Genomic DNA, 14,437 nt, shown 5'->3' with positions numbered 1-14,437 from the left:
TTCTTTTCTTTGGTCTTTTTATTGGATTTGTTGACAAAACTTAAATCTGAAGCATTTCCACAAAACCAGTCTTATCAGTACATGTAAGTAGCCATTTTACTCATCATGTTAGTTTTATATTCAGGAGAGCAACCTGTCAGACTCAGACAAGCCTCTGTTTTAGAGAATTAACAGACTGGACTCTTCATCAGTGTCGTCATGATGTTTGATTTTGTGAAACATCCGAGTGCAAAACTTAAAAAAAAAAGACATTTCTGCTTTACGTCTGTGAAGACAACAGTTAAAAGTAGAGTTGAGTTGGGGGCACATTTGCCTGTGACTTTGAAGCATTAGTAAGCACACAGTGAAGTAATTACACAGAAAACATACCACAGGGGATTTAGCAGCAGCTTTTTTAATAAGCCCTTAATGAAACATTTCTCTGGAGCCGGACATTACTGCAGAGCCAGTAGGCAGATCTTCTTCTAGAATAATAATGCCTCCAAAGATTTCCTCACTCAGCTCGTCAGAGATAAACTGAACTCAGACGCCATCCTAAAGAGGCAGCTGATACTGTGATGGAGACTACTGAGCTCTAGAGTACTTGAGTAGATACTGCAGAGACCCTGGCAAACCAGTGCTGATGTTTGTTCATGTTTATGATGTTTACCTCACAGGTGTCATGGTCCCAAATATGGTCTCTGAGTCCTCTGGTCTTTTCCAGACCAGCTGAGGTGATTTCTCTGTTTCTGTGGATTTAGACTGTCTGTACTGTTAGAAAGCTGTAGTCACACCGAGTAGACTCTGTAGCTGCATCATTACTGCAGGTAAAGACTAGACTCCTGGTCTTGTGTCTCTAGTTAGCCTCTCCACAGCTGACAGTACATGTTTGTGTTAAAAACAAAGCTTGTCATTGAATGTTTGTCTTGGTTTTTCCGCTGTGTGCAACATGTCATTGTTTTAACCTTTCATTTATACTAGTGCTTTTTCTCATTACATTTCTGCAGGCTTGATAATAGGGATGGGTAAGGCTTTTTAGAATGTTAGTATAGGCCAGTGATTTTCAAACATTTTTTGCCCAATGCACACCTAAGGTCAAGTCAAAATTTCAAGGCACTCTATGCCTATAGCTGTCAGGAGACCTGCCTGGCCTTTCATAATAGCGACTGCAGCCGATTGGCTTCAGAAGATGGCTTCATTTACCAAATGGCTGATGTCACTTAGACTTAGCCTAATATCCCAAGTCTATGACCCTAACAGGCTGTAGCATGTCTTAACTTCAAAAATATTCTAAACTTAGCACAAAAATTAAGGAAATTTGTGTTTGGTATATTATTTATTTGTCATAACAGTGCTTCTTGTTCAATGCTTCAATGCCTGTTTATTTCCCTTTTAAATGGTGCCAACAAGAGTCAGTGGCAGAATAAGCTGTTTGGCATTGGCAGAGAAGGCAAATTAGCTCAGCTCTGCTGCTCATCCCACAAACACATGTTCCTTACAAATGTGGCACCATTTTAAGGGGAAGTAAACAGGACAAGATTTATTGTCAAGAAGCATTGTTACAACATAGAAACAATCTACCAGACACAAATTTCCTTACTTTTTCTGTTAAGTTTATCTTACTTAATATTATTAAGTTAATACTTAATTAAACAATCGGCTTTACAAAGTTTGGTTAGGTTAAACACACTGTTTAAGTTAAAATTACAGCTGTGCTGAGTTTCTTTACCCATTTGGAAAATGTTTCATTTTGTGGTAGCATCAAGCTAGCTAACTTATAATTTAGTATTTTCTTTGAATCATCAGCAATGACTTTATCCAGAGATTTCACAGGATGTCATACACTTAGGGAACAGACAAAAAAAGGGCTTCTTACTGCTTTCAAGTTGTGATTGTCTTGGGTGCATCCACATGTTTCACCCAGGTTTTATTATTTTTGATTAAATAACGTTGTTGTTAAACTGGATGCACTAACTGATGAGGAGACAAGCTTGGGTTATTCTTCTGCAGAACACCATCACAGAAGGAAAACCCAGAGCGGAGTAAATAGCTGACAGTGATGCTGATACAGCCACTAATATGAACTAGCTAATGTCAGCAAATAAAAATTCTTAAACAATGAAGAATTCCTCACTCTTCACCCCTCATACTGCAACAGTACTGACCCCAAACACTGAAAATGCCAAAAAATTATCCATAATTCACCCTGGTGGTGGTGTAAGGGAAAGGATTCCTCACTACTGTAGACAAACTGGTACAAAAACACCACTGAAGCTTAGTTTCTGTGGTTGTCAGGTGATGTAAACAGCGTTTAATGTTTCTTAAAGATGGAGAATAAAATGCAGGTGCCACAGCACCACATAGTGTTCAGTGGTAGCTGCCACTGTCCAAAGCTTTTTTAAATTCCTCCCAGGACTGTGCATGGTCACATGACTGAAAGCTATGACTTGAATGCATGACACACTTAGAATTTTCCCTCAGATGATTCAATATGCAGAGAAATAACATAATATTTTTCCTAGTGTGTTGTTGATGATATTCTGAAGTCTGTTTCAAACTATTTATTCCATCTAACTCAAAATATTTGATTACAGAAATCATGGAAATAGTGGGTAAAGGCTAACATGTAAAAAGAAGGTCTTATTATTTTCCACATCCTCTTAATTTAGATGTTTTAAAAAAATGGAGGTTAGGCTGCTATGTAGTGACTTTAGTTTGATTTTTGTTAAGATGGACATATCTGGTTTAATGGATAGGTCAAACACTAGACTATAAGCATTAATGCCGGTGTATGGCTTTTTAGACCAAAGGTCACAGTTATTCAGCGTATGTACATGACATAACAAAAACATTTGCCTCCTCCAGGCTGTGTCTAACTAAGCTAAAGTGGCCCTATAGGTTCATATTCATTGGTTAGCTATTTAGATATAAATATTCTTGATACTACACAGTTGTGTCCCTCTTCTTTCTTTATGAGATATAAAAGCAGCTCAGTGTTAAGAGTAGCATGTCTTCAGCGACCTCTTCAGTGTCCTGCATCGTCTCCTGCATGTCCTGTGAATGAAACACATTTATGAGGTGTCTGCTCTGACTGGATGTTGGTTTGTTTTCTAAGCTGTGTCTTTCTCTCCCTCAGCCCCGTCATGAGTACTTTAATGTGCCTGTGTACTGACTGGCTGCCATCACTGCTGCTGCTGCTGCTCTCCACCCTGCATGCTGAGCTCCTCCGTGCACCTTTCTGTCTGCACCTTCTTTACATATTATTGTTGTTGTTCTGATGTGAAAATGTCCTGAGCTCACTGTTCAACTTGATACATGACAGCCATGATACAGTATTATCACTGTACAAGAAGTAAGAAAGGTATTCTGAACAAGGCATTTCTTTGTTATCGAGTACAAGAGTTCGGTTCCTTTGTTCTGAGGATTATGATGTATTTAAGAGTTTGGTGTGATATATTTTAACATGACTGTCATTTATCCACTTATGGTTTGTTTCATTGCACCATTTCTACACCTTTCCTTTTATTTTCCTCTGTCAAAGCAGGTTTGTCCTGTCGTAACACAAAAGTATTTCTAAACAGTATTTTAGCACGTTACCTTTACAAAACCACAAATTTGCATTGAGGGTGCAAAGCCATGTGAGACACCAAAGTTAACTTTGGCTTCTTATTGTTGGCCGATGAAAATCTGTTCCTCAGCCTGAGTGACTTGGTGCCTAAAACTCCAAGTTTGCATCAGTTTAAAGAACAACTGTAGGAAGTGGTAAAATCAGTCCTTCTAACAAGTTGCAAATTCCATGCATTCTTGCACTTTTCATGACCTTGCAATTATAGCTGACCTCCACAGTTTTTCCTCTCATTTGACCTTTGAACCCTTGTCCCGTCTCAGGCGTCTATGTGAAGATCACCAAAGTCACTTCTTTCATATTCAGAATCCCACAATAACCCAAATAGCATTGTATAAGAAGCGTAAATCTAATACATTGTTTAGAATAGTTTTAATGCAGTTGGATAAAATTAAAATGAGCATGCAGTGCAAAACTTTTCATCATAATGATAAACTTTAATATCATTGTTGCAACATATTTACACAGAAACTGAGCAGAAGTGATTCAGAGGACAAACATCTTGATCTCCCTGCTGATGGCTTTTATTTGAGTGTTTGACCAGTTAATCAAAGTTGATGTGTCATGTAGGGTTGTAATTAGGGATGCACAATATTTAGGGATGCAAGATATTGTTGTCTTGATATCGGTATTGGCAGATATTAGCTATAAAAGGCAAATATTGGTATTGGAAGATTTCAAAACTCCTGCCTTTATTTACAACTGTTTCTTTGGCCATGAATATTGGCATTTATCGACCGTAAAATTTGGCCATATATCAGTAAATTAGTGGAGTTTTAGGCTGGGCCAACAGACCTATGTAAGTTGAGATCTTTTGCTTTATTCATCCTTATTATTTAAACTTTAAAGTGTTTTAAAAAAAAAAGTTAGTTTCTTTTTTCATCCTCAAACCCTGAATTATGTTCAATTGACTTATTTTTAAGTTATGTAAAACATATTTAAATATCGGTATAGGCTAAATTGAATCTGTAAATATCGGCATACTGGACATCGGCAAAAATCCAATATCGTGCATCCCTAACATTATTATTGGCCAGATATCTGTATGGGGAGTAAGTGGCTTAAAAAGGCAATTATCAGTACCTGCAGATATCAAAATTTCTGCAGATATTTAAAACCAATATTTTGTCTACGAATACCAGCATGTATCGACTTTACTTTTTTGTACTACAGTAATAAGTTTGTAAAGTTTTAGGCTGGACCAACAGACCTACGCTAGTTTAGGTCTTTTTCTCTGTTCATTCTCGAACTCTAAAGTTCAAAGTTTGTTTTTAATACTCAAGTTTGTGTCTTTGTTCGTCCTTATATATTAAAATGTGTTCAAAGGACTGAAGTTTTAGGTCTGAAATACATATTTTAATATTTCTTTTAAAATTAAACTGTAAATATCAGCATATCAGATATTGGCAAAAAATTCAATGTTGTGCATCCCTAGTTGTAATAATGCCAAATTTTACTGTTCAGTATTAAACTGATAAAACTAAATATAATAACTGTTCTTATACCACAGCAACAAATTCAGTCCTGGGTATTGGGTAATTTCTTGTTTTTAATCTAGAAAAAAAAAAAGCCACAACCTGAGCTGAATGAGCTGAAGCCACGCCCACCCATGAAAAATACAATCCTCTAAAATAAAAAAATGCCACAACCTGAGTTGAGGAATCGTCTAATCTGTTTCCCGTATTCCTAATATCTAATTATTGGAGTTATTTGAAGTTATGTCTCCCATTTATGAGATTTAATCTAGATAAAAATCCTTCTTTCATGATTTTATTTCCTTTTAAAATAAAAAAAACATTCCCTTCAATACAACACTCCATATCAAATTTGCATTGAGTCAAAATTATCACAATTACATGTCTTTCAGAACTGTTAAGCTTAAGTTTAATCTTCTAAATATTGTGTTGGTTATAATGTAGAATGATTTAGTGCGTATTTATTGAGAAATACATAAGATGAGGAACTATAATTTCTCCCTCCCCGGGAGGAAAGGCATGCAAATTTAGGGTCTCGATGTGCTCACAACAAAGATCCATGCTTTTTTGTTTGTTTATCCATACCACCCAGAGATCATGAAGGGAAAGGGGTCCCTTTGTGTGTGAGCAAATGTGTCCAACTGTAAAAGTTTACTGTGTAGCATAAAGGTATGAGTATTCATGTAAACACACAACACAAACCAAACAACATCGTCTAATTATCTCATTTTAATCTCTGCAGCAGTTAGGCTGCGTTTATCCTGCCAGTATTTTCATATTTTAATGTCACTTTTTTACCATGAAGCCATGAAGGATGGTGATTAAAATAAAAGTCCCATGTTAGGCTTCCCTTCATCATATTTGTTGTGTATTTAAAGTAGTAGTGATATCAGTCAGTTCCTGCTTCACTTCATATTTAAATTATTATAATCATAGATTGAAAATTGTTGTTTTATTTAATGATTAAAATCAGAACAAATCCTAGCTTAGACAACAGCTCAGATAAAAATACTTGATTACTTTTCTACATTTTTGGAGTCATTTAAAATCATTTATGAACCTTGGTTATCTCTTATTTTAATGGACTCTCCAGGTAAGCAGTAAGCATGCAATTAATGCTGAAAACTCCATTTGTTTTTGCACTAATTAAACTAAAGGCTCTTAGGTTTTTGACATGATAGTAATTGTGATGCACATTTAAAGACATCCTAAAGCAGTGGTTCTTATCTGCTCTAGCCTCATGACCCATCACCAACTCCTAACTCCTACTAATGAGATATCATGGCCTAAATTTATCACAAATTTCCACTTTTCAAATAAATGTGATGAAAATAGATATAGGGCAAGGAGTCCAAGCTTAGAGTAGAGCCACTGTTCCTTCATCTCTACATAGCCAGTTGTGGTGGTGGAGTATCTGATTAATATGTCTCATAGTCCCCTCTCTTTGGAGGTCTTCTGTAGCATGCTAAACTGGGAAGAAAACCTGGGATGGAACCAGAACTTACTGGGGGATTATATAGGCCCTCTGGCCTGGGAACATCCCATGAGGAGTTAGAAAAGTGTTGCTGGAGAGAGAGACGTCTGGGGTACCTTCCTTAGCATGCCAACACATCAACCCAGTCAGGGATGAGAAGAAGAGGGATGGAGGACTTGTGACCTTTGATGAAACGAGATATGATTGAACAAAGAGATGGGACAACACAAACATGTTTGAGAAGGACATCATTACAGATGCTCTGAAAGGCAGGCATGCAAGCTAGGAGGTCTAAGTCTCTCTTTTTGAAGACAATTTGATTTGAATCTCAATAACAGTCCACAATCACTGATGATTCATTGGCAAGATTGAAGGCAATGAGCCAAAGCATTTGGTTCATGCTACGGTAACAAACAACAAAGCCTCACTAAACAAAATTTTAAAGTCCTTGTTAAGTGATAAAGAAAATGTATTATATGTTTGTTGTATAACAGGCCACTGTGTTATGAACTACCAGGCCAAACTTCAGCCATGAAGAACATCTCTTAAGTTTATCAAATTAAGCTTCAAATCATGAAAAATGAGGCAGTAAAATCTGATCTAGGATGCTGTGGGTATGTAAGATTGAATGAGCAGAAGCCACGCCCACTCATGAGAAATATGGTCCTCTAAAATTGAAAAAGAAAAAAAGCCACAATTCCTAATATCTCATTTTCTGAGTTATATGAAGTTATGTCACAGATTTATGGGATGTGAGTAGCTGCTAAACACCCTCCATTTCCTGATTGTTATGTAAATGTAATGGTTGGACCCAGGATGCGGAGATGGAGGGCAGTTTTAAAAGTTTTATTGTGCAGGTAAGTGCAGAGGGGAGGGGGGGATTCCAAGAGTCCAAGAGGGAGTGAGAGTGTGCTGTAGCTGGCTGCAGTGATCTGGGCAGGAGGCACTGGAAGAGGAAGGAGAGGCACGTTAGAAGTAAGCACAGGTGAACACAAGCACTGGAGATTACTCAAAAAGTCATCAAATGAACACTGGAAAACTTCTCTGGAAAGTCTCGCGAGAGAAGGAGCCTGGAGCTGACGTTTACCGTGTGGTAAAGTTGGCAAGACTCAGGCGCTGTAGAGAGCTGCAGCAGGTCTTAAGTAGTCCTCTAAAATGAGTGATTCGCTGCAGGTGTGATCTCTCCACAGCACCAGGGGGGCGGGGTAGATACCTCAGAGAGAGCAGAGGAAGGTTAGCAGCCAGTCACAGCCTCCAGAAACCGGAAGTTCACCAAAATAAGACGAATAATACAAAGTAAAAACACCACAGTACCCCCCTCTCAATGGACGCCTGCCAGGCTTGTCCGGGTGCTCCCTGTAGAAGTCTCTCAGAAGATTGTCGTCCAAAATCAGCTTCCTGGAGATCCATGAGCGCTCCTCCGGGCCATACCCCTCCCAATCGACCAGGAATTGGTATCCACGGCCCCGTGGCCAAAGGTCCAGGATTTTGGAGACAGTGAAGGCGGGGTGGTCATTGATGATCCGGGGGGGTGGAGGGGTGACGGTCGGAGGGCTCAAATCACTGGAGGAGACAGGCTTTAATAATGACATGTGGAATGTGGGGTGGATCTTCATGGATTCCGGGAGTTTGAGCTGCACGGCAGAGGGATTGATGACCTTGGTGATTTCGAACGTTCCAACATAGCGTGGAGTCAGTTTTCTGGATTCAGTCTCAAGGGGTAGGTCTTTGGAGGAGAGCCAAACCTTCTGGCCAGGGCGGTACTCAGGTGCAGGGATGCGATGTGCGTCGGCCAATATCTTATTTCGCTCTGCCATGCGTGACAGCGCAGCCTTAGCCATCCGCCAAACCTCTCTGATGCGCTGTAGGTGTTGCTGCACCGAGGGCACTGACACTGAGGCTTCCTGCTCGGGAAACAGGGGGGGCTGATAACCAAAACAACACATGAACAGGGACATGCCGGTAGCAGAACAGGTGAGGGAGTTGTGGGCATATTCGACCCAAGGGAGATGAGAGCTCCAGGTGGTAGGATGGTGAGCAGCAACACAACTTAGTGCAGCTTCTAGACTTTGGTTGGCTCTTTCCGTCTGGCCGTTACTCTGCGGGTGGTACCCAGAGGACAGGCTGACAGTAGCGCCCATCTCTTTACAGAACTCCCTCCACACACGAGAAACAAACTGGGGTCCGCGGTCCAACACAATGTCGCTGGGGATGCCATGAAGCCTGAAGACATGAAGAACCAAGAGGTGAGCCGTCTCCAGGGCAGAGGGGAGCTTGGGGAGAGGGATGTAGTGAACGCCCTTGGAGAACCTATCTACAACGGTAAGGATGACAGTGTTTCCATCAGAGGGTGGCAGACCGGTGACGAAGTCCAGGGCTATGTGAGACCAGGGACGACCAGGAGTAGACAAGAGGCGCAGCAACCCAGCTGGAGGATGATGGGAGGACTTTCCTCGGGCGCAGATGGAGCAAGCAGCCACGAACTCGCGGGTGTCCTTCGTCATCCCAGGCCACCAGAAGCTTCGCTGGAGGAAGCTGAGGGTCCTCTGAAAACCGGGGTGACAAGTTAGTTTGGAACCATGGGCCCACTGGAGCACCGGAGAGCGAGCAGAATCGGGGACAAAGAGACGGTCTGGGGGTCCGGTACTGGGATCCGGCTGTAGCCTCTGGGCGTCTTTAACAGTTTGAGTGATATCCCAGGTGGCAGCTCCGACTATACAAGACGGGGGAAGAATCAGGTCTGGCTCAACATGTTCACGAGGAGGGGAGTCAACACGAGAAAGGGCGTCTGGCTTCGTGTTCCGGGAGCCTGGTCTGTAGGAGAGGGTGAAGTGAAAACGACTGAGGAATAGAGCCCACCGGGCTTGACGAGGGTTCAGTCTGCGCGCAGTGCGCAGGTAGGCGAGGTTCTTATGGTCCGTCCAAATGATGAAAGGGTGTTGCGTGCCTTCCAGCCAGTGCCTCCATTCCTGTAACGCCCACACCACAGCCAGCAACTCTCTATTTCCAACGTCGTAGTTTCTCTCAGATGGGGACAGCCGGCGAGAGAAGGCACATGGGTGAAGCTTTTGGGTCTTAGGGTCTCTTTGTGACAGCACCGCTCCAGCTCCGGTCTCAGAGGCGTCCACCTCAACCACGAATTGGAGGGATGAGTCAGGATGTTTTAGGACGGGGGCAGTGGTGAACAGAGTCTTAAGCCAGGAGAAAACCACAGCTGCCTCAGGGGACCACCGATAGGGGGAGCTGGAGGATGTGAGTCTAGTGAGGGGAGCAGCCAGCCTACTATAATCTCTAATAAACCTCCTATAAAAGTTTGCAAACCCAAGGAATCTCTGGAGTTCTTTACGGTTGCGAGGGATGGGCCACTCTGTCACAGCCTTAATCTTGGCTGGGTCTGGCTGTAACTGGCCTTGGGCGATAATAAACCCTAGGAAACTCACTGAAGGGGTGTGAAACTCACACTTCTCAGGCTTGACATAAAGTTTATTCTCTAGAAGTCTCTGAAGGACAAGCCTGACATGTTGCTGGTGCTCCTGGAGCGAACGAGAGAATATTAATATATCGTCCAGATATACAAACACGAATCGGTTTAACATGTCCCTGAGCACATCATTAATGAGAGCCTGAAAGACTGCGGGGGCGTTAGTGAGACCAAATGGCATGACTTGGTATTCAAAGTGGCCGATAGGGGTCTTAAAGGCTGTCTTCCACTCGTCCCCTTCCCTAATCCTGATGAGGTGGTAAGCATTTCTCAAATCTAATTTGGAGAAAACCTGGGCGTAGCAGAGAGGCTCAAAGGAGGGGTCAATCAAGGGAAGGGAGTATTTATTTTTGATCGTGATGTCATTAAGGCCTCTGAAGTCAATACAGGGACGGAGTGTGGAGTCCTTCTTTTTAACAAAAAAGAATCCTGCCCCTAGAGGAGACGAGGAGGGGCGAATGAGACCTGTGGCGAGAGAGTCAGGAATATAAGCCTCCATGGCGGCTTTCTCTGGGGCAGAGAGGTTATACAGGCGACTACTAGGTAGGGGCGCGCCGGGGAGTAAATCAATGGCACAGTCATAAGGGCGATGTGGAGGAAGGGACACAGCTAGCTCTTTGCTAAAGACCTGTGCTAAATCATGATACTCAGGAGGAACATTAGATAGATCGGGAGGAGTGGGAGTGACTGATGGGCGACTGACAGAGAGCTTGGCTGAACGCAGGCAGTGGGAGTGGCAATGGACGCTCCAGTTGGTAATGGTAGCGGTTTTCCAATTGATCTGAGGGTTATGTAACTGGAGCCAGGGGAGACCTAAAACTATGGGAGCATGAGGTGACGGGATAACAAAAAGTTGGATGTTTTCGCGATGATTGCTAGAGATAATGAGGGTTATGGGAACAGTCCGGTGAGTGACTTTAGCAATGAGTCTGCCGTCTAAAGCAGTGACGTTCTTGGGAGCAGACAAAAGTTCTAAAGGGATTTGGAGCTGTTGGGCTAAGCTGTCCTGAATGAAGTTGTCATCTGCTCCAGAATCAATGAGTGCTTGTATGGGGACTGAATCGCGCCCCCAGAGGATACTGGAGGGAATAGCTATGCGCAGGGGAGGGCTAGAGGAGGAGGTAGTCTGGCTCACACGCGTGCCCTCGTTCACGGGTGAGCCCTGTCTTTTGGCGTCTGGTGACAATTAGCAAGAAAGTGGCCCGCTTGACCACAATAAATACAAAGTCTAAGACTAAGCCTTCTTTGAAGTTCACTGGGGGTTAACCTGGCGTGACCTAGTTGCATGGGCTCGTCTACAGGGGTAGAGGAAGAATAACTGGAAGGTCTAGGTCTCACAGGAGAAGGAGGAGTGGGTTGGCCAGAGGGGGGAGCTAAAGGACGGGACCTGAACGACCTATTCTGACCCTTCTCCCTCTGTCTCTCCCTTAAACGATTGTCAATGCGAATAGCTAGAGAGATAAGGCTCTCAAGGGAATCGGGCTCGTCCCTGGAAGCTAACTCGTCCTTGAGTTCATCAGAAAGACTTCTAAGAAAAACACCTTTGAGTTCGGTTTCCCCCCACTCACTCTCAGAGGCTACAATGCGAAAATCAATGGAAAAGTCTGCTACAGACCTGGATCCCTGGGAGAGGGAAAATAAGCGTTTTGCTACTTCCTGACCCTGGAGGGGATGATCAAATATTCGACACAATTCACTAGAAAACTCTGAGTAAGACGCTAACACTGGGGATTCTCTTTGCCAAACGGATGTGGCCCAGCGGGAAGCCTTCCCGCGTAACAAGTTAATCACAAAAGCTATTTTAGCTCTGTCCGTAGGATAACTCAAGGGTTGCTGGTCAAACACTAAAGAACAACGTAGTAAAAACCCACTGGCATTACCTATCTCTCCTGAAAAGAAGTCAGGGTGAGGAACCTGAGGCTCTCTAAAGTGGGGGTGGGGAGGAGAAGATGAGGGATCTACCGAGGGTGGCTGATTGTTCACAGGTGGAGGCTCTGGAGAGGGGTGGTGAGGCTGAGTGACTGAGATTAATTGCTCTGAGATGTTGGAGACCTGAGTGTTGAGACTCTGTAGAGTTTGCATGATACCTTTGAGAGTGGATTCGTGCTGGCCGAGTCATTGTTCTTGGTGGGTGATTGCTGTCTTGAAGGATGTCCGAGTCAGCTGAGTCCATTTCTGGCCTGAGTCTTCTGTTATGTAAATGTAATGGTTGGACCCAGGATGCGGAGACGGAGGGCAGTTTTAACAGTTTTATTGTGCAGGTAAGTGCAGAGGAGAGGGGGGATTCCAAGAGTCCAAGAGAGAGTGAGAGTGTGCTGGAGCTGGCTGCAGTGATCTGGGCAGGAGACACTGGAAGAGGAAGGAGAGGCACGTTAGAAGTAAGCACAGGTGAACACAAGCACTGTGGAGATTACTCAAAAAGTCATCAAATGAACACTGGAAAACTTCTCTGGAAAGTCTCGCGAGAGAAGGAGCCTGGAGCTGACGTTTACCGTGTGGTAAAGTTGGCAAGACTCAGGCGCTGTAGAGAGCTGCAGCAGGTCTTAAGTAGTCCTCTAAAATGAGTGATTCGCTGCAGGTGTGATCTCTCCACAGCACCAGGGGGGCGGGGTAGATACCTCAGAGAGAGCAGAGGAAGGTTAGCAGCCAGTCACAGCCTCCAGAAACCGGAAGTTCACCAAAATAAGACGAATAATACAAAGTAAAAACACCACACTGATGATGCTCTTCAGAATCAGAGTATTTAATGATGATAAGTATTGGAGGCTTTTATTTTGATAGACATGGCACTAACAGAAGGGATTGAACTGTTGCTGCTTTAAGAGGGTTTTGTTTAACTTAGTTTTTAAAAAATCATTTAATTAGATCAAATCATTTTAATACAAATAATTTGTAACACAGGGTCATATCACAATATAAGTTAAGGGACATTAAAACATCTGCAAAAGTGATTTCAGATTCATTTAAGGAGAAAAGTATGCTTTTGTATCCCCATGTGTTTTTTGAAAGCAATGCAGGACTAAAAACAAGTAAATATGGATTAAAACACACCTTCAGCAGGTAAGATGTTTGTTTATGCTGCATCTGGTTCAGGTTAAAAAATAGACAAGCACTCCAGCAATTAGCCTTCCCCCTGGCCTTACTGTGAACTCTTGTCAGAGCGTAGCTGCCTGACTCCATGCCAGAGCATAGAGACAGAAGTCTGCAATTAAATTTATGGTTTTCTGGCACAAGTCTCAGTAGGCCACTGTTGCTGATAGGTCATTGTTCACAATGAACAAAAAAATATAGCTGGCTGTTAATGTTCAATGTAGGCAGTGGCATCAGCTTACAATAGACTGTACTGAGATGAACTGCTGGATGATTTTATATTGTAGCATCAGGGGGGCAAGGTATGAGTCTAAATCCAAAATTCAGTCACATGTAGATCTCAGTGTTTTCATGTATTTACAGCAGCCATATTCCAACATATCTAATTTGTTAAGACACAAATTTTGGCTTTCACTTTACAGGACCTTTAATGTTAAAGTCAGCTGATTCATGTGAGGTTTTTAACTGATCCAGGGCTCCACTCAGATCTTTGATGTAAACATTGGTTATCGATTCAGGTTAATTTATCATCAAACCACTTATGTCAGCATACATTTTATCTGATGCAGTTTTCCCATGGTAAGATGTAAATTTAATCTGACTTCAAAATATTTTAGGAATGGAACTTAACATAGGAAAACTAGTGTTATTTTTCAGAGAAAGAGGGATAAATAAGTCAAGATGTTGAGGAAACAACCAAGTTTTAACGAGTTAGTATCGCAGAAAAAACTCAAAACATGACACACATTTCGGACCCACAGAAAACATCTCTGCGTCCCACTTTTGGGTCCCGGCCCACCAGTTTAGAACCACTGCCTTAGATTAAAGACTAAACAGTTTTTCTGTAAATGCACTCTTATAAATGTTTGTATGATCTGTCATGCATTTCCTTTGAAAACGTTTATGATACGTCACAGATATTGCACTACTGTATTAAATAGTTCAATTAATAAATTGTTGATGATTCTTTGTGAATGAAGCAATCTGGTGTTTTCCTTTAATACAGCTGTTTTTTCTTTATTGTGCTATTTCCTCTACATCTGCTGAGTCATTTTAGTTCCTTACAGATAAAAACAAACAAACTCAATAACTTCTCCCCAGAGGGCTTTTGAGCTTCATTTCTTTGCAGGCAAAGATGTTTAGCCTACAGGATAAATAACAAGAGATCTGCCATTCCAGCAGAACTCACCCCTATGCTGAAAAAGGTCTATAATTGGTGAATAACTCAAAGTTTATGTTCTGGGCTGAACGTTTTGCTCTGAGGATGAAATGACACATTTCAGTGTGAGGAAGCGTGCTGTGTTTTCTTCCTC

General features: G+C 42.3%; 1 protein-coding gene across 2 annotated transcripts in view; it reads left to right on the top strand.

Moving 5' to 3' along the window:
• Positions 1-14,437, top strand: part of LOC121512177 (AP-1 complex subunit sigma-2) — a 34,911-nt gene that overhangs the window by 12,792 nt on the left and 7,682 nt on the right. The window contains exon 5 of one of the 2 annotated variants that reach the window (XM_041791323.1): positions 3,116-4,816. The exons of the other annotated variant lie outside the window; for it this stretch is intronic. Coding sequence (XP_041647257.1) covers positions 3,116-3,151 — 36 coding nt within the window. The 3' untranslated portion in view covers positions 3,152-4,816. Of the gene's footprint in view, positions 1-3,115; positions 4,817-14,437 lie in introns of those variants that run through there. 2 annotated transcript variants of the gene reach the window in all.

The sequence above is a fragment of the Cheilinus undulatus genome, linkage group 7 (assembly GCF_018320785.1).
Source record: "Cheilinus undulatus linkage group 7, ASM1832078v1, whole genome shotgun sequence".
NCBI lineage: Eukaryota > Metazoa > Chordata > Actinopteri > Labriformes > Labridae > Cheilinus > Cheilinus undulatus.
The sequence above is the reverse complement of the archived record's forward strand: the minus strand, read 5'-3'. Positions and strand labels throughout refer to the sequence as shown.